The 19,600-nt window shown below is 41.6% G+C and overlaps 1 protein-coding gene across 1 annotated transcript in view; it reads right to left on the bottom strand.

The window, feature by feature from the left end:
* CACNA2D1 (calcium channel, voltage-dependent, alpha 2/delta subunit 1) overlaps positions 1–19,600 on the bottom strand; it is a gene marked incomplete at its 3' end in the record, with an annotated part of 640,713 nt that overhangs the window by 187,303 nt on the left and 433,810 nt on the right. Inside the window, exon 6 of the mRNA XM_015428057.1 lies at positions 3,616–3,745. Within this exon, the coding sequence (XP_015283543.1) occupies positions 3,616–3,745 (130 nt within the window). The remainder of the gene's footprint in view (positions 1–3,615; positions 3,746–19,600) is intronic.

The raw sequence follows: 19,600 nt of genomic DNA, 5'->3' as shown, positions 1-19,600 counted from the left end.
AAAGTGGGTGGAACCAGCTTGGGCTTTGGTCTAGCAGGGATTCTGATTGGCCAACACAGCACAAGGATTTTCAGTGGTAAGATGTATGTATGCAAGAAAATATTTTAAAATAATATGTTAATTTTAAAGGGCATCCTGTTAAACAGAGCTTCTACCTGAAATGTTAAAATATTAGTATTAGAGCTACATATAACCTTACTTCCTGACATTTGTGGTTGGCTCCGCCTCCTGTAGCAGCCATTTCATGTTGGTGCCATCTCCTGCGGCAGCCATTTTGAGGTTGCTCCCAATACCCTTTGTCAGAATTCCAAAGGTGCTCACAGGCTCAAAAAAGTTGACCTCAGGATTAAATGGAGTAGGCATTCATGCTCTGGATTCAATGGAGATAGGATCCAGATGGAAGTTAAAGCTAATTTAATTTTATTCATTTACAACATTTATAAACTGATAGTTCTGTCCAAAGGGACACAAAGTGTCTCACAAGTAAGAACCAATCACTTGACTTAAACTTGGAAACAAACAGGGGTTCATTTTAATTATTTCAAGATGAGAGTATTGTGTTCAAAGTAGCTAACTCCAGACAACAGTCCAGCTGCTGCATAAGGCCACTGTACACACTGGGCTAGGTTGAAGGCACAATCCTACCATCATAGACTGACACGTATGTGTGGATAGGGCAGGTCTTTGAGATTAAGATGATGTGTACTAAAGATGCTAAATCCTTCAAAAATTGCATCAGAATGAATAATCTTATTTCCCCATTTTAGAATTCCATGCTGCTCATTTTAAATCTGTAAACTTTATCCTCCATCAGTGAGCAGAGGCCCTAGCTCAGACCACGTTTACTTAAAATTCATATCCTCTGTTACATGTCTGCATGGATAAATGACATATGAGTGGAAATGGAAATGTCAACAGGATTGAACAGAGAAAAACTCGTGCACAACTTGCAATTTCTTCTCTAGGATGTCTAAACGACACAGATTTGGAAGATAATTCTGGGATTTTGACTTTAATAATGCAAAAGTACGCTGTAATTGAAGGATTAGAGTGGAAACAGCTCTGTTATTTTAGCTATTTCTCATTTCATTTGCACCATTATGAGAAAATCCATCACTTCTGAAAAGCTAATTTATGCATTTTTCCTGGTGCCATTTGAGAAAGGGTTCACTGGAAAACTCATATTTAAAACGTGTATGTTTATCATTGACTATTAGAATTTTTATTCTAATAATGCAAATTGCAGAAATCATATAATGGGGGAACAGCATAGTAAGAAAATCTATATGTTGTATGTAAGCAACTTACTCCAGATGAATTTATCCTCCCAGACACTATTTAAACAGAGGAGGAATCCTACTATAGGGATGGAAAATATGTTGCAAGTGTAGACGTACTGGTTTAGAAGAAGAAGAAGAGATTGGATTTACACCCCGCCCTTCACTTGAAGTCTCAGGGCAGCTTACAAATTCCTTTCCCTTCCCCTCCCCACAACAGACACCCTGTGAGGTAGGTGGGGCTGAAAGAGCTCTTGCCAGAACTGCCCTGTCAAGGACAGCTATTGTCAGAACTGTGGCTTGCCCAAGGTCATCCAGCAGCTGCAAGTGGAGGAGTGGGGAATCAAACCGGTTCTCCCTGATTAGAGTCTGTACACCACTACACCAAATCAGAGAATGCAAATATGATAGCCATGAACAAGCCTCTGCCAGCACATCATGACAGGAGGCTCTGCTAATCAAGATTGATAGAACTTAATAGATAGATCAGTTAGCCCAATGTGTTATGTGATCTCGCTACATTTATGTGCATCAAAATGTGTAAATATGACTATATGAACCTTTGCATTTGCTATTTATTACAAGACATAACTGCATCCAATGATCCTAGTTGGTTTTGGGTACAGTCGCTAGTGTAAAAATGTGAATGCACATTCAAATTTATACACAGCAGACAGGAAATAAGTATTTCTAGGGCAGATCCCTATAAAATAACAAACATGAAAAACCTATTTCTTTCCAAGATGTAACTTAATCTGGAATGAATACTGTCACCTAGAGAAGGGGCTTCCAACCTTTTTTGGATCCTGCAGGCACTGTTGGAATTCTGAGACAGGGTGGTGGGTGCAAATGCAAAATGACTGCCACAGGAGGTGGTGCCAACTGAACAGTGTCAGGAAACGAGGTTATGCATAATTCTTAAAAGTTGCACTATTTCAGGCAGAAGCTTAAATAAGATACCTATTAAAATGAACATATTGTTTTAAAATATTTTCTTACATACACACCATATATCTTCAGAAACATAATGAAGATACTTGTTTTGGCTGTTGCTGATGAAAGCATTTTTTTTTTAAAAAAAAAAAAACCTTTACTCAGCCAATTCAATCTCCAATGGCTAATCAGAAGCCTTGCTGGACAAAAGCTCCAGCTGGCCCACCCACTTTTTAAAACACTTGTCTGGCAAGGTGTTGGTGGGTGCCATGGTCCCCATGGGTACCATCCTGACCTAATCTTTCTCTCTCAAAATAAGGATTATCTGAATCATGAGTTTGTGCATTGGACTCTACATTTCAATGAGGTATACATGCATGAAAGGTCTGGTGAGTGAACATGAAGCAGATAAAGAGCAACACAATCTCACTTTCCTAATATATGCACGCTCTTCACACTTACAGATGTGCCACTGTACATTGAGCATCAGCATATCTATAAGATTTTCAGGGTCATTTGTAAACAACTGGGCCATGTTAATAACACCATCTGCAGTGCTACCTCAAGTCTGAAAAACATTCATTCAAACTTTTCTATAATAAAAAATAAACATCAGCTCTAACAACATTTTACATTGTTACCTAACCTAGAAGCACCTCTAAGCATTCCCTTAGAACACTATATGCTTTAGGAGCATTTCAAGCATTTTCCCCATTTTCCTCAGTGCCTGAGGCTGAACCTCACTCAAGGAGAGCTGTCAGAAGCAGTTTAGCAGTTTGGATTTACTGCATGCAAAGGCAACAGATGAGAAAAATTAGCATAGTCACAACAATCCAGTTTCACAACCAATGTCCTGCTCATTGCTTATCTTCTAAATTATCATAGCTGACCTATGTATTTTCTCAGTCTCATTCTATAAGAGATTTAAAATTGTGTCCTTGGTTTAAAATTGTCCAGGATAAAATATCAGAATGAGACACACACAGACAAACTCATAATGTGAACATGGACACATAGCAATGTGGCCTATGTTACACTGCAATTGTTGACATAATTCATAAGGTTGTGTAAAAGTTACAGAGAATATAGATACTGATGAGTCTTGTCTACTCACCCGATTTAATGCTAACAACCACTGATTAAGCTCCATCCCTTCTAGAAAGCCTATGCACAGGTTCCCTGCAAAAGACCTCATCAAATCATGGAGGTTGCAGACACAGATCCCGGTTCCCCCCTTCACCCATATGATTCATCTGGAACAATGATTCATTTGGAACAGTGATTCAATGATACAATGATTCATTTGGAACACCCAACCATACATTGTTAATCCAAACAATTTACAACTATCTCCTTCATGCATGGGGAAGGTTAACAAGATTCCATTAGTTGATCAATTACTTACATCCTTCATATATATCTGTTGGTATGTGGACCGCTGCATTCTGATAGGATGTTTGTCGACCAAAAATAGGATCCTCTTCAAACACTGGTTTGATTCTTTGACTGCTGGTTTCACTCTCATTTCTTCCAGGCTTAAAAATAAAAAAAGTAAAATATTACAGCGTTTGTTTAGGGATGCTTAGACATCCACCAGTTTGGCTCACATCCCATTCATCAGTTGCAAACAGAGAGCTGTGTATATTTAAAGTTGGGATTTATTTGGTCCATCACCTTTCATTTACCTACATTGAATTTCATTTGCCACATCATTGCCCACACAGCCAATTTGTGAAGATCCGCCTGGAGTCCTTCAAAATTGGCCTTGGTTTTTGCCATCCTGAATTATTTTGTGTTGTCTGTAAACTTGGCCACTACACTGCTCTCCCCAGTTCCAGATCATTTATGGACAAACTGAATAGCCCCAGCCCCAGTAAGGATCCTGCTTACTTCCCTCCACTGAGAGAACTGTCCATTTACTCCTACTTTCTCCTTCCTGTCAATTGGTCAATTTTTAATTCATAAGAGGACATGCCCTCTTATCCCATGACTGCTAAGAATACTCTGGAATCCTTCGTGAGGTACTTTGTCAAAAGCTTTTTTTTAAGCAACAATTTTTATTTTTATTACAAAAACTTTACAATAAACGATTAACCAAAAAATTGCAAAGCTAATACAATAAAATGAATGTCATATGTAGAGCACAATATAAAAAAGACTCAATTTACAATCTTCTTTGTGACATTCTTTAATTACCAAAGATGCAAATCATTTATTATGTTTGGAATCTCTTCTTGTTGCATGAAGTATTCTAATATTGGATACCATATTGATATAAAATTGGATAACATTTCTTGAGAAAATGTATCTTCTAGGTTATGTGGGGTTTTTAGCCATTACATATAGATTCCATAATTTTTATGCCAATTCTGTTTAGTCAGACTTGAGCGATCTTTCCATTTTAATGTGATTGCATTTTCCCCCCTGCAAATAATAAAATAACTCTCTCCATAGTAGCTATAGGATATGACTTCCAAGCATTAAGAAAAATATGTTTTGGATTAAATTCTACAATTATTCTTGTTATATGCTTTATTTGTTTTAAAATATCTTCCCAGAAGGTTTTTAACTTACAGCATTCTAACCAACAAAGAAGGTAATTACCTTTTTGTCCACACTTTTTCCAGCACATTGGAATATCTGATGGGGTTATAGAAGCTAATTTTTGTGGTGTTAAATATCAATGTGCAGTGATTTTGAAAGTTTGTAGTTTTACATCTAAAATATTACAATGAAAAGGGGATGATGCCCAAAAACTTTGCCAAGCTGCTTCAGACATTACTTCACCACAGTCTTTTTACGACTTTATCAGGCATACTAAAGGAGTAATTCAATTTGAATTAAATTTGTATAAATATGTGAGATTAGTTTTTTTTGATATTTGAGATTTTTAAATAAATTTGTTGAGATTCTGATAGAGGCTGTTTAATAATCTCTCCTTATATATGATTGAGTAGTGGAGTGGCACTTTCCAGCTCTCCCATTGGCTGTGCAATGCGCTCCCTCAGCCATTGGCCCATCAGACGCCACTCAAGAGTACTCATGTGCCATTGGCTGGGTGCTGGGTCTGCTCCTCTTCCCTGCCCACTCCTTAAACCACTGTGCCCTGTCAGAATTACTGGCAAACGGCTTTCTCTCTTGACAAAGACGCTTCTCCTGCTTGTCTCCTGTGTGGGACTAACTTTTCCCTCAGTGGCTGTTGGTAGGTGTAATGAAATGGCAGTTACCTATGTTTGTAAGATGGCTGCCATCTGTGGTTGTTTGTTTAAAATGTTCCCCCATAAGGTTTAATTAGGCTGTAGTTCCAGAGAGGGGCCTGCAGAGGTATCACTCACTGGGTTGAATGGGGCTTCCTCATCTCCTGGCCTACAGTTCCCAGCTGTCCCAAGGCCAAAAAGTGCAGGAAGAGAAGGACTGTCCCAAGGGGCTGGGCCGCATCAATATACACTCCAGCCCATCCATGGAGGAGGCAGCCTTCGTCCTACAGGAGGTTAGGAAAGGCTCCTGCTGCCTCTGCTGACAAGGCTGTCCAGGCCACAAGCCAGAGACCTGGGGGAACCCTGAGAGGCAGCAGAAATGCTCCACAGTCAGTTGGACTGGGGAATGAATTGAAGTTTCCCTGCTCTCTGGAGCAAGAGAGAGAGAGGTTGAAGCAGACCCAGAGGCCAGTCCAAAGAGAGATCCTATCCTGAATCCACAACCTCCAGAGGTAGAGAGTATTGTGTGTAGTGTGTGCTCCATAATTGTGTAAATAGTTAAATAAATTCTTTTATTCGGGCTAATAATCTGTGTCATGCTCTGACCTTATAGTCTCCCCCACTCTGCACAATACCAAAGGGAGGGGGTAGCCCAAAGAAGCAAGAAAAGGCCAGACCCTTGGGTTGCGAACTTTCCAGGGATCTCCCAAAGATTGGGGATTCCATCTCCAAATAGGGAGATTCGGCCAGCGCAGTCTCACTGTCCCTCTAAAAAGGCAGTGATGATTCCATGACTGGTGGCAGCAAACTTAAGGGGTGAGATACGCCCACAGGACGAGGGTGAGAGGCAAACAGCTGAGTTGTAAACTGGAGCCTTTTTCACCACAGTAGGCAACCAAGTTTGGTTCAGACAAAGGAGGGAAACCCTTTGCAGGCCTTTGTGAGGAACTCATTGGGGCCAGTCCTGACTAGGGTTGCCAGCTCCAGGTAGGGAGATTCCTGGAGATTTTCTGATTGAGTCTATGGAAGCCAGGGTTTGGGGAGGGGAGAGGCCTCAGCTGAACAGAATGCCACAAAGCACACCTTCCAAAGCAGTTATTTTCTCTGGAGGGGGGGGGAGATCTGTTGTCTGGAGTTCAGTTGTGATACCTGGTGATCTTCAGGCTCCTGGAGATTTGAGGGATGGAACCTGGAGAGGGTGAGGTTTGAGGAGGGGTGGGACTTCAGACAGGTACAATGCCATAGAATCCACCCTCCCAACAAGCCATTTCCTCCTGGGTAACAATTGTTGCCAACCTCCAGGTGAGGGGTGGAGGTCACTCAAAATTACAACTGCTCTTCAGGTAGCAGACATCAGTTCCCCTGGAGAAAAGGGTGGACTCTATGTCATTATACCCTGTTGAGGTTGCCACAGCAAATTGACACTGAGTGTCAAAGCTTTGACACTCTCCCAAAGCCTCTCTCTAGAGCTTGTTGTATTTATTTCCACAAAGGGCCTTATTCCTAGTATATGATAAATGGATTTGTTGACAGAGATGATTTAATTATAAAATTGGAATCAGTTCGTTTTCCAGCACAGATTTATCCATAAGGTTTTTACTATTTGAAATATCTTTAAGAGTTGTAAGCTTTCTTCCATACAACTTGGTTACTTATAGTGTTAGCTGACAGCATGCCTTGTTGATTTAAAAAAGTTTGAAATCAAGAGATTTTTGATATTAAAGACGTTCTCTTATTGTCCCAAATAGATAAGGAAGCTAGTTAAAAAGGATTATTCCATATTTTGTGAGGATGTCCCCAGGGTGATTGTATGGAGTATGGGTAAGTTGAATATTTATCCAGTCTATATCATTATACTGACTTAGCATTTTTAGTACATTTGATAAGTGGACAGCTTAATAATATTGTAGTAAGTTTGGGAAACCAAGTCCACCATCAGAAGTTCTCTTACCTATAGTAGTTATATTTATTTGATGATGTTTATATGCCCCCACAAAATCTAGTAGTGCTTTTTGCCAAATTTGTAATTGAGATATATATATTCTCATTGGTATTGCTCTAAATAAGAAAATAAATTTAGGAAGAATATATTATTTTATAATATTGTACCTATCGTGGCAAGAAATATTGAATTTATGCCATCTATATAAAAGGTTTTTATTATCTTGGAAGATTAAATCCTGATCAATTTTCTGCAGATTTTTAATTTCTGTTGGTATTTTAATACCTAAATAAGGTAGTTGGTTTGTGACCCATTTAAAGGTGTATGATTTTAATACATAACAATGTTTCTGCCTCTACAATAATTGGGAGTATATAAGATATAGTAAGGTTGATTTTTAATCCTGGAATAGTACTAAACTCGTCTAACACTAATTGTAAAGTCTGTAGTGAAAGTATGGGTTGTGAAAGGAATAAAAGTATATCATCTGCAAAGATGCAAAGAATATCTTATAGTTATTGTCATTAATCTTTATACCAGATATATCATCATTATTTTTTATTCTGGCTACTAGTAGTTCCATTATTATTACAAATAATAAAGGTGATAATGGACATCCCTGTCTTATCCCTCTATTTAATACAAATTGGTCTGTTCTATAGCCATTTAATTTCAAGTAAGCTGAAGGAATATTATAAATTGCATTTATGGCTGTGATCATACGCACAGTTAAGACTCGACATAGGTGTGAATGCCAGGTGGAATTAAAAGGTGTGATCAGACAATATCTGGGAAGCAACCTGCAGCCATTGGCAACCCATTCTGCTCCACCACAGAAGTGGAGTCAAAAGGCACTGGGAACTCTGGTAGTAAATGGGTTGCGATGGGCCACCGACGGACTTTCCCCTGTCTGACTGCTCCAAATCACTCTCATGATGTCAGGATGGTCTGATCAGGCCATCCCAACTCCGTGTCATTGCTCCCTCCCCCTTCGCAGTATGCACATCATCACAAACTCCATAGGGAGCCCTCAGTGCAGAGGTGCGGTTCATCAATTCCTCGTTTAAGCGCACGGGAAACAAACGGCACCAAAAAAACCCCCGACTCATCCGCAGTTGCGTCTGATCACACAATGATGGGCTGTGTCCACAGCTTCAAAGGGCGGTGTGATCGTGCAACTGCGAGTCTGTTTCCTTCAGAGGAAATAGCCTCACTTCCCCTCCCCCCATTTTTCTGGTGCATGTGACCACACCCTATTTTTATTATTATTATTATTTCGCATTTATATCTCACCCATCCCGTAAACGGTCTCAGAGTGGGTTACAACCATTTAATAAATACAATAAAATTTTAAAATGATTAAAACATATAAAAACAGGTAGTCATGTTTGCTGTAGGGAGAATCCAGACTATAGATGTAACTAGCCGGTTACCAGTAAGTGGGAGATTGCAACCTGGGGGGGGGGGCATATGTGGACGCCAGCTGCCTCAGCCAAAGGCCTGGTGAAACAGCTCTGTCTTGAAGGCCCTGCAGAATTGCATAAGATTCCGCAGGGCCCCAATCTCAACAGGGAGCATGTTCCACCAGGTGGGGGCCAGGGCAGAGAAAGCCCTGGCCCTGGTCGAGGCTAGGCAGATGTCCTTTTGGCCAGGGATCACCAGGAGATGTTGACTTTCAGAGCGTAATGCTCTCCAAAGTGTATATGGGAAGAGGTGGTCCCTTAGATATGTTGGTCCCAGGCCATATAAGGCTTTGAAGGTAATTACCAACACCTTGAAGCGGATCTGGTACTCAACCAGCAACCAATGCAGCTGACACAGCACATGCCGAATGTGAGCCCGCACAGGCGTCGAATGTGAGCCCGCACTTGTTGTCCGGACTGAAAACTAGTAAGCCTGCGTGCTGTATTATAAACTTGTTAGCCTATGGGCTGTTGGAACTGTTGTTGGATAAGATTGATACTACCTCTGTACACAAAAAGACAACCAGAGAATCTGAATTGTGGTTGAAAAAGAGTTGTGTCTCGAAACGAACTACCACTCGAGATGTTCGTATCACCTATCTTCAGTGTCAGACGTCCTTTGTCTTGAAAATATAGAAATTACAAACATCATTGAACGTCATCTCAACAAGTTTATTCATTCATTTTTGTCTATATAGTGCTATTGTGTGAACCTAACAGCAATTTCTTCCATTATTGTTGTACCTTTAAATTGCTGGTCCCCTTTGTAGATTTATTAATCTTCACCAACTGGGCCAGCACCAGAGGTATCCCAGAGTGGGAAGCCTGGTGCCCACCTCCAAACCCCCACAACCTAGGTACAGGACCTCCGTCTTTGATGGATTTAACTTCAGTCGACTCTGCCACAACCATCCAGCCACAGCATCCAAAGCCTCAGCCAGATTTCCAGGAATGGAGGATGGATGGCCATCCATTAACAGATAAAGCTGAGTGTCATCAGCATACAGCCCAGCCCATAACTCCGGACTAATTGGGCGAGGGGGCGCATATAGATGTTAAATAACATTGATGAGAGGATCGCCCCCTACGGCACTCCACATTCCAGTGGGTACCACGGGAAGACCCTCTCATCCAGCGCCACCCTCTGTCCCTGAACATGGAGGAAGAAGGAAAACCATTTCAAGGCAGTCCCCTGGACGCCGCCATCTTCGCTCTAGCCATCTTAGCTCCCACTTCATCCTTCGCAGCTCCATGGTATACCACAGTGCTGCTTTCATGCAGAGGTGCAGAGGGCACCAGAGGGCAATCTCGTTGATGGCTTTGGAGAGCTGGTTATCCCAGTCCTCCATCAGCTCATCCAATGAGATGCCAGGGGGCATTGGATCCCGCAGAGCCTCCTGAAACCAACTAGAGTCCATTTGACTCCGAGGGCGAGCATAAATATGCTCACCGCCTAAACAGGGTGGGCATGTTATGGTCAGCTGGACCTTCAGGGCGAAGTGGTCAGACCATGGGACTACATCTGTAACCATCAGATCCACATGTATCCCCATCCCAAAAATCAAATCCAGTGTGTGGCCCACTTGGTTCATGGGAGTCAATATAAACTGGAAGAGTCCCAGTGCCTCCATGGACGACACTAGGTCCCTGGCCTGGACAGACGCTGCATCATTGGCATGAACACTGAAATCACCAAGGATCAGGAGACTGGGATATTCCAATGCCCATCCTGATACAGCAACTAACAGGTTGGACAGGGTATCTGCCGGTGCATTAGGCGGTTGGTACACCAGCCAGATAGTCAAGCTCTCCTCAACATCACATGCTAGACCTACACATTCAATGCTGGAGATTGCTGGGGCGGGGAGCAACCTGAAAAAACAAAATTCACGGATAAGCACAGCCACGCCTCCATCCCCCCCCCCGCCACCCATAGGTCCATGACTGTTGAAAGACTGAGAACCCAGGTGGAGTAAGCTGGTTCAAGGCGACAGTTTCACCATCTCTTACCCAGGTCTCGGTCACACTGGCCAAGTCTACCCATGACTCCATGAGATAATCACGGAGCACATCGATCTTATTGTTGATAGACCTGGCATTGAATAACACCTGTGTCGGAGGGGGAAAAAAAATCCCTAAATCCTATTTGAGATAGCACTGCTTTTAAACAACCAAATCCCACCAAATCAAAAGCTTTCTCTATATCAAGAGAAACACAAATTGTTTGATATTTTTTAGTTTTACAATGGTTAATCAAATATATTGTCAGTTAAATATATATATATTTATATATTTTGTCAGTTAAATCCCTTTTTGACAGAAACCTACTTTGTCCTGATTTATATATTGAGTAGCAAATGAGTTTAGTCTAGCAGTTATTATTGATGTAAATATTTTAAAGTCTACATTTAAAAGAGATATTGGGTGATATGATGCAGACAATGTAGCATTTTTCCTAGATTTAGGTAAAACAATAATAGCAGATTGAGTCCATATTGGTGGTAATATACCTTGTCGTAAAAATGTGGTTTCAAGTTCCAGTCAAATGTTTTATTAAAATTGAGGCATATAATTTATAAAAGTCTGATATAAAGCCATCAGAGCCAGAAGCTTTGTTTATCTTCAGTTTCTTTATAGCAGTTGCTACTTCTGCTTCTGTAAAGGGTGAATCCATATAATCTTTATGCTGTTGTGTAAGCTTTATTGAATTATAATGTTTTTCTAAGTATGAGTTTATTAATGTAAGATTTATATTTTTGAGCTATACAATAGTCTAAAAAGACTTGGGAAATTTTGTTCATCTTATGTTGTAAAATATTTTGTCATCTCTAATTGCTGTAATTAATCTGGTTTCTTTTACTTCTTTTACATGTCTAGTTAATAGTTTTAGTGCTCTGGGAGAATTTTGCCAAGTCTTTTGTTTTAAAAAAGCAAATTTTGTTGAATCTTATTTGTATCAATTAAATCCATTTTTCCCTTGCCTTTAATAGTTGTTTATATATTTTTGGACTGTCCAATTTTTACATGACAGTAATCTCTGATAGTAATTCTTCTCTATGTTTGTTTGGTTTTTTTAGGTATGCAGTTTTGGATTAAAAAAACCTCTAACTACCAGTTTAAGTGCATCCTATATGATAGTTGTGCCATACCTTCTGTGGTGTTTTCCAAAAAATAATTATTATTAATGAGAGTTTGTTTCTATGGCTATTTCTGGGTTTGTTAATAAATCTTTATGTAAAATCCAAGATGGACATTGTGGTGTCTCATTTTTTAATAAAATTATACAGTTAATCCAGTCATGGTCAGACCATTGAAAAGGACCAATTTGAGCGGATTGTACTTTATTTACTAGTGTGCAGAAAAGAAGTTTATAGTCAAACTGAGTATATGCCATATGTTCTGCCAAACAAATATGAATAATCTCTTTCCCCTGGATGCAATTTTCTCCAAATATCCACCAGGGGAAATTCTTGTTTAGAGAGGTGTTTCTGTTTCTAGGGATAGGAAGATTTACCAAGTTTGTAATCAATATATAATTCAAATCTTCCCCAATAATAATGTCACCTTCTCTGAATTCTGCTAGTTTTTAAAAAGTTGTCTTAAGAAATCGAATTTGTTCTTCGTTTGGGATATGCAATGCAGCTAAAGTGACTGAATACCATCTAGGAGGCCAGTAACAAATACGAATCTACCTTTTGAATGAATAAGTAGTTTCGATTGTGTGAATCTTATTTTATTTCATATTAAAATGGCCACACCTCCTGCTTTAGATGTCCCAAAAGCCTAAAATTGCAATTTAAATTTATTAGTACTGAAGAGAGGTTTTGATTTATTCTTATTACTAGCCTGATACCCGTGCTTTGCTACGGTATTTAAGTTTCATAAATCCAGTTATAATACTGATGATGTGAAGTTTGAAATGTGACATTTGTTCTAGGAATTCTAATGGAGAAGATTGTAGTTTAAAACATGAAGTAAGACATATGTACTTTCTCCCCCCTCTACTGAAGGACCTCTCTGTAGACCACATTGGTGGTTCTGCCCTCAGGTGCTAGGATCACCAGGCTGCTTGATGAGCTCACTCTGGAGCAGGTCACATAGAACTGTCCATTTAAGAAGCAGTCGTCTGTTAAGTCAGCTCCTGCCACCTTTCACAAAAGTGATGACCTCTCTACTTGTGTTCCTGGATTGTTTTCCTCATATGGAGACTGTGTTGTTCTGAGCACCTCAGGGTGACCTTGCTGGTACTTGGCCTGCGCAGCTCAGTGCACTGCAGGATACTATGTGCAAATGTTTTTGCCGCATTCCTAAATTGCCTCCTCCTTGTAGTGTTGGTGTATCTGGCTCGATGTTTGCTAGGAGCTTTCTTGGGGGCAGTAAGAGGTGAGAGGTTGAGGGAGAGTTGGAGTGGTGATGTAGTGGACATTTCTTCAGGTTCATGAGGGAGGCACGCATTGAAATAACTCCTAGAAATGCCCTTTACTATCTCCCCATAAACATTCATTAACTCGATTGCCATGCTGGCTTTTTTGAGAAATGTCTATTCAGGAGTCTTGAATCACTGATTTCAGTAACTGTCCTCAACTGTCTGCAGTCTCTTCTAACTGTGTTTTAACCTCAGAACACTGAGCTGAGCATTCAGAGGGAGGTGGGTGCAAGTAGGCAGGTTTTACCTCAGTTAGTCCTGAGTTTTGACAGACGCTTGGCTGCTGGTGCCACTGCGCTAATTGGAAACAGCAGCAGAGGGCTATTTATCTGCAGGTCCTAGGCTGGCTTCTTTGTGGAAGCAAACTAATCAATTCCGCGACACCTTGCACTAACTCCGCCTGTTTTAGTTTGTTTTATTTTGGGATGCTTTCTGCCCTATTCTTCCCATCTGTTTGATGAGTTGATTTCTCTGTGCAGTGCAATTTCAAGGCCAAATGGGTAGGAAGAAGCGGAGGTTTCGATCTAAGTGGCCATCTTGAATGGCGTTATGCCACGCCCTCATCAAAATCTTTTTGAAGTTGAAGGATATAATGCCCACCAAATCAGCATTATCTACATGCTTGTTCACTTTCTCAGAGAACTTCAAAAGGTTGGTGAGGTAGGCTGTAGCCTGAGTATATGCCCCTCACCTTCCACAGTGAACACAGATACACAGGATTCATTTAGCTTCTCTGCCATTGCCATATATTCCTTTAGCATTCTTTTCATTCCTTAGTCATCCAAATACCCAACTGCTTCACTGGCTGTTTTCCTGCTCTGGATATATTTAAATGAATACCTATTGTTTTTTGCATATCTAATGATTCACTTACATTTCTTTTGCCAGACCCTGTGCTCCCTTTTGTTCACTTCACTGGAGCAGACCTTACATTTTTTAAAAGAAGCCCTTGACTTGAGTAACTATGCAGACATCCATTCAGACTTGGAGTTACCTTTCCTGATCTGGGAGATGCATTCTGTCTGGGATTCAACTAGTACAGTTTTAAATAGTTTCCAAGAATCCTCTCAAGATTTGACTCTCTTGTGGTTCCCTTTCAGCTTCCTTCTAACTAGTCCCCTCATTTTTGCAAAGTGCCCTCTTTTTAAATCAATTGTTAGTGCATTGGACTTTAGGGGTAATTTTCCATAGGTAAGAATGCTGAACTTAACAGCATTATGATCACTGCTCTCAAGTGGTGCAACATCTACATCTCTCAAGAGGTCTGAAGTGACTCAGTATCACAATAGTATCTGTTTTGCTCACCTCCCTTATTTTCTTCTCCAGCTTGAGATCAGCCTCAAAGGTTTAATCAGATGGGTGATAGTACACCCCCAATTTTAAGTAACTCTTAAGACCCAGTATCTCCACCCATATTGCTTCTGTGGGGGAGTTCATTCCTTCATGCTTTCTAGTTTATTTGACTCTTTACCCTCTTTGATGTACAACACAACAGCCCTGTCAAGACCAATGCTCCCTCTAAGCTGTGGAGTCTTGTGAGCAAAACGTCTACTTTGTGAGCTACTAGCATTAAAGTTGTGAGTGAGTGTTATGTATCGTGCATACATGCCTGAGCTTCATCTGTTCAGCCATCTAAGGCTGGTATTGTAAATAGCACATTCTGATTGGCTACTCTGCACAGTAGACCAATCAGAACCCTAGAGGGGTTCTGGAGGGAACAGAGTTCATTGGTCCTCATGTTGGACGTGGTTATACAAGCCCGGTTAGTTTAAAAGAGAGCCTGTTGCTCTCATGTTTGTGTTCGTTCCTGTCTTGTTCTAATAAAGTTGAATCACTTGTTAATGAGCTCCCTGAAGTCTCATACATAACAGTGAGTGATTTGGCTACTGCATAAATTAGTTTGCTCTGGAGCCATCCTTCCTCAGCTAAGACAAAAATGTGTGAGCCAGAGGCTAAAAAACTGTGAGCTAGCTCACACTAACTCAGCTTAGAGAGAACACTGGTCAAAATCCAGACCAGGGTCCCTGATATACTGCTCCTCTGCTAGGCCAGCAGTGTTCAAGCTCGTGGGTCCCTGAGGCTATGAGCACACAAGAAATCAAACCCTGAGGACGTGACAACACTGACCTGCATGGAGAATGTCTGAGGACTGAGCTCTGTTACACTAACCCCTGATTTACCTAAGTTCTACATCTACAGGAGCTGAAACACCAAACTATATTTATGAGTAAGACAGGAGTGAACAAATACAAGCCATATCAGCCCGATTCAAAGTTGATAAAAGCCCTACTTAGGCTGCGGTCACACGGAGCATTAGCCACACTACAGAGATGGAAGATAGGTGGATTTTCCAGACGCTATGACACCGCAACATCTGGGAAGCGTAGAGCTCCCGTGGCTAACCCAAGGCTTCCCGCTGAAGATGTGCCGTAAAAAACTAGTACCTCCGAGGTACTAGTTTCCGGAAACCACGGGGAAAGGGCGGGCGTCTGATCGTGTTTCCGGTGGTAGGTCATGGCATCCGACCCCCACCCATGTCCCGTGGCGAAAAGGTTTTTCCCCCCAAGTCTCCACGGGATGCGCACAAGCACCCAATGGCACATGCGCACACTTTGGTTTAAAAAAACAACACAACCCCGTTTGCCACGGCAGCGGTGCCTAGCCATTGCTGCTGTGATCACGCCGCGCCACTTCTTTGCCATGCCACAGGATTGTCGTATGATCGGCACCTCCCCCCGAACCACGGGACATCAGCGGGACGTATGATCCGGCGGCCGCACGGTAGTTCACTCTGGGGCAAACAGCCACGCCGCCCCCCCGCGATATCCGGCCTGCGTGACCAGGGCCTTACTTTGGCTAAACAGAAGAAACCAGAAGAAGCGAGTCTCACAGGTGTTCCTAAAATGGCTGCAGAACTGTCAGAAGGGATGCCAGTTACCATGAAAGCCATAGCACACTCCCTTTCCACTCAGAAATCATAAATTTTAGAGAGCATTCCTGAGTTTCTTCGCCCCTTAAACAATAGACTTAATGAGATTCAATCGGCTCTACAGCAGGTGAAAAATGGTGAATAATGCTTCTGAATTAAGCAGTACTAATCAGAATGAAACCCATACATTACAGGAGGGTGAGACGCAGATGAGGGAGTGAGTTTTAAATCTTCAGATGGCGTCCCATCAACTGAACATGAAAGCGCAAGGCATTAAAGAACAGGGTGAAGGGTCTACATTATTGTCATATTTGTCAGGCTGGTTAATGACTGTGATCAGATTAGAGGAGAGGATTGCACCGGTGGTAGTGAATGCCTATAGGTGAGGTCTTATCAGAAAACCCCCTAACTCTAGCCCAAGGGACATCATATTTACATTCATAGATCATGCTGCAAGTGGATTCTTGATGAGGCTCAGGTCTGTGGCTTTCTAATTCATCAAGGAGACCGGGTCTCTGTATTTTTGGATCTTCCTAAAGATGCTTTTTGCAATCTGTAAAGAACTACAACCAACAACGAGCCTTACAGCCGCCAACATCAAGTATAAATGGGTTGCTCCATGTAAGATCGTAGTATCGCATAATGGGAAGCCTCTATATGCCTCTGACAGTGACAGTGTTTAAGCATTGCTCCATATTTTGCATATTCACTGTAATTATGAGGAACCCATGGAAGAACAACAGAGACATACCCAGAAGAGAAAACCTGCCTCCCAAGTTACACCTCCCAAATGGAACAAGATCTCCATCCATGTGACTCCGTAGGAAACACTTATCCTGAAGTGGATTGGCTATTTGCCACTCTTTTTGCACTGAATTGCATTGCTCTCTGCTTTGGTTCCTTGTACTTTGAATCTCACTATGTTCTATCTCGAGGTGAAGGGGAAGGGGGTGTTTGGTTAGCTCTAGCCTTCAGTTAGTGTTTCAAAGTTCCCTATAGTGAAGTATGAACACAACTATGTTTTCCAATGTGATTGGTGTCAATATGCACCACAACCACTGACTCCTCCCCAGCACTACCCATCAACCTATCTAGAAAGCTCACAGCATCCATAATCTTTGTACCTGACAGACAAGTCACCCTGCAGCAGTGTTCCCTCTAAGCTGAGTTAGTGTGAGCTAGCTCACCATTTTTTAGCCTCCAGCTCACACATTTTTGTCTTAGCTCAGGAAGGACGGCTCCAGGGCAGTAGCCAAATAGCTTGCTCACAACTTCAGTGCCAGTAGCTCACAGTAGAGTTTTTGCTCACAGGACTCCACAGCTTAGAGGGAACATTGCCCTGCAGTCAGAATGCCTGTCACAGGCCCAGCTCCCCCCAATCCCAGATGAGTATCCTCATTAACAGCCATGAACTCTAATTCCTTAGACAGATAAAGGGACTTCCTCTTTGAGTTTGTAAGGCACTGTCCTGAAAGCCATAGATAAGATGGGCTCAAGCTCATTTACTCACTAACTTTACACAACATGTGCCAATACATTGGAAAATCTCAGCCTTTTGGGGTCCCAAGGCAATTTGTTCCCTATCTTCACAACCCTGGCTCTATCACCTGAGGGCTCCTCTCTCAGATTGCAGCAGGCTTCCCAAGTACTTACCGTGATTCGTCAGGGGACACAAACGTCTTCTCAGGATCATTCCCGCAGGGACAACAGATGCGTCACACCATGCCATCGCCAGGAAGTGACGCTGGGTGACACTCTGGCAATGGGGCTCGAAACTCGATGGTACCATCGAGTTTCGAGCCCCATTGCCAGAGCGTCACCCAGCGTCACTTCCTGGCGACGGCATGCTGTGTTACAAGGAGGAATGGTCCGGCCAGGGAGCATGTTTCCCCCGCCGGATCGTGGTAAGTACTTGGGGAACCCTAGATTGCAGATGGAGGGGCATCAGCCAGGAACTGAAATGCCTAGTTACTCACATGCATATTTTGACAGGATGCCAACGATCCTACAGTGATCTTTTTTGCGGGAGGTGGGGGATTAGAACCAAAGGTAAGACCGAGAATATACTCAGTACTGAAAAATCATAGGTATTCTATTTGCATCAGAAGCTGAAATTTCACAACTCTCTCAAATATGCAATAATTTGACCCAATTACTGTTTTACTGCAACTTTGATTTGTGTAAGTACGTACTGCACAAAATTCAGTGTGTAGCCACCAGCTGTCTAAAATAATGAGCTACTTTAATTCTACAAATGAGGCACCAACAATGAGTTGTTGAAGTGAGATAATTTGTCACACATGCAAGGCCTTTGATAAATATTCTAGCACAACTATTTCTTTCCTTAAATAAATGCCAATGGCAGTACCACATATGTTTCCACAGTTTTCTGCAAATATTAAACACTGCCAACTGAGATTGCCCTAAGCAGAATATCCATAAGGGAAGGCATCAGATCAGTATAATTCTCTTTAATTATTTTCTTTACTTCTCTTAAAATAACTGGTTTAGAAAAGGGGGTGTGTGAATGATAATTATCCTGCTCTGATACACCCATCCTATCGCTACTTTTCATGTAAGTAGAAAATAAAATGCTTTAGTGTTTTGCTGTTTTAGAAATAAACCATTTTAAAGAAGGAAAAAAACCCTTACCATTTCTTAGTATATATTTTACATTTAATTGTCAAGAGTTTTTTCCACACTGGCTTAAAAACCTGCTTACATTACCCAATGTAAATTTGCTTTTTTCTCGTGTTCACACAACTTCAGAAAAATCCCACCACTGTTTCATTCTTTCTCTGTTTTTTATTCACTCCTTTAAAAACTGGTTTCTCCCACACTTTTTTTGGGGGGAAAGTGAAATTTATTCACAAGAAAGCCTAAACTGGGAATCTGAACGAAGTTTTTTTGCATTGGTGTTCTGAGGCAACCTGCCCACTGAAGCCCACCTTAAAGGGGTGGGTTTTGGTGGGTTTTTAAATGTTAATTTGCATGCCAGCATTTCAACATTTCAGCAACAGAGGGCACCTGCACTGGCAAAAGTTCCATCCCCCCAGGGAAGCCCAAGAGGCAATACCTTCTACAGGCACTTCTTTGATAAGTAATGCACAATCTAAGGCCACTTTCAACAACAAACATTGCTAACTGCCAGAGTAAAATAAGACCAGGCCTGTAATCAGCCATTATCCTTGCTGTGGCATGGTGCAGTGACTCACTCACCTAATGCAAGTCAGGTAAACAGATTCAAATTCTGGGGGGGAGCCAATCAGAGGTCCTGCTCTACCGCAGGAAAAGAGCACCCATCAGTGTAGTGACACCTACTCCAGGTACAGGACTCAGGTGACACATGAAGGGAGGAGACTGGTCATTGATGCAGCCCCACCGAGCTTGCTAGATCACTTCAGCGCCCCAGCGCATTGCCTATATATATATA

Source organism: Gekko japonicus, unplaced genomic scaffold (assembly GCF_001447785.1).
Source record: "Gekko japonicus isolate JY-2015 unplaced genomic scaffold, Gekko_japonicus_V1.1 scaffold471, whole genome shotgun sequence".
NCBI lineage: Eukaryota > Metazoa > Chordata > Lepidosauria > Squamata > Gekkonidae > Gekko > Gekko japonicus.
Note: the sequence above shows the minus strand (reverse complement) of the source record. Positions and strands in the feature narration are given on the sequence as shown.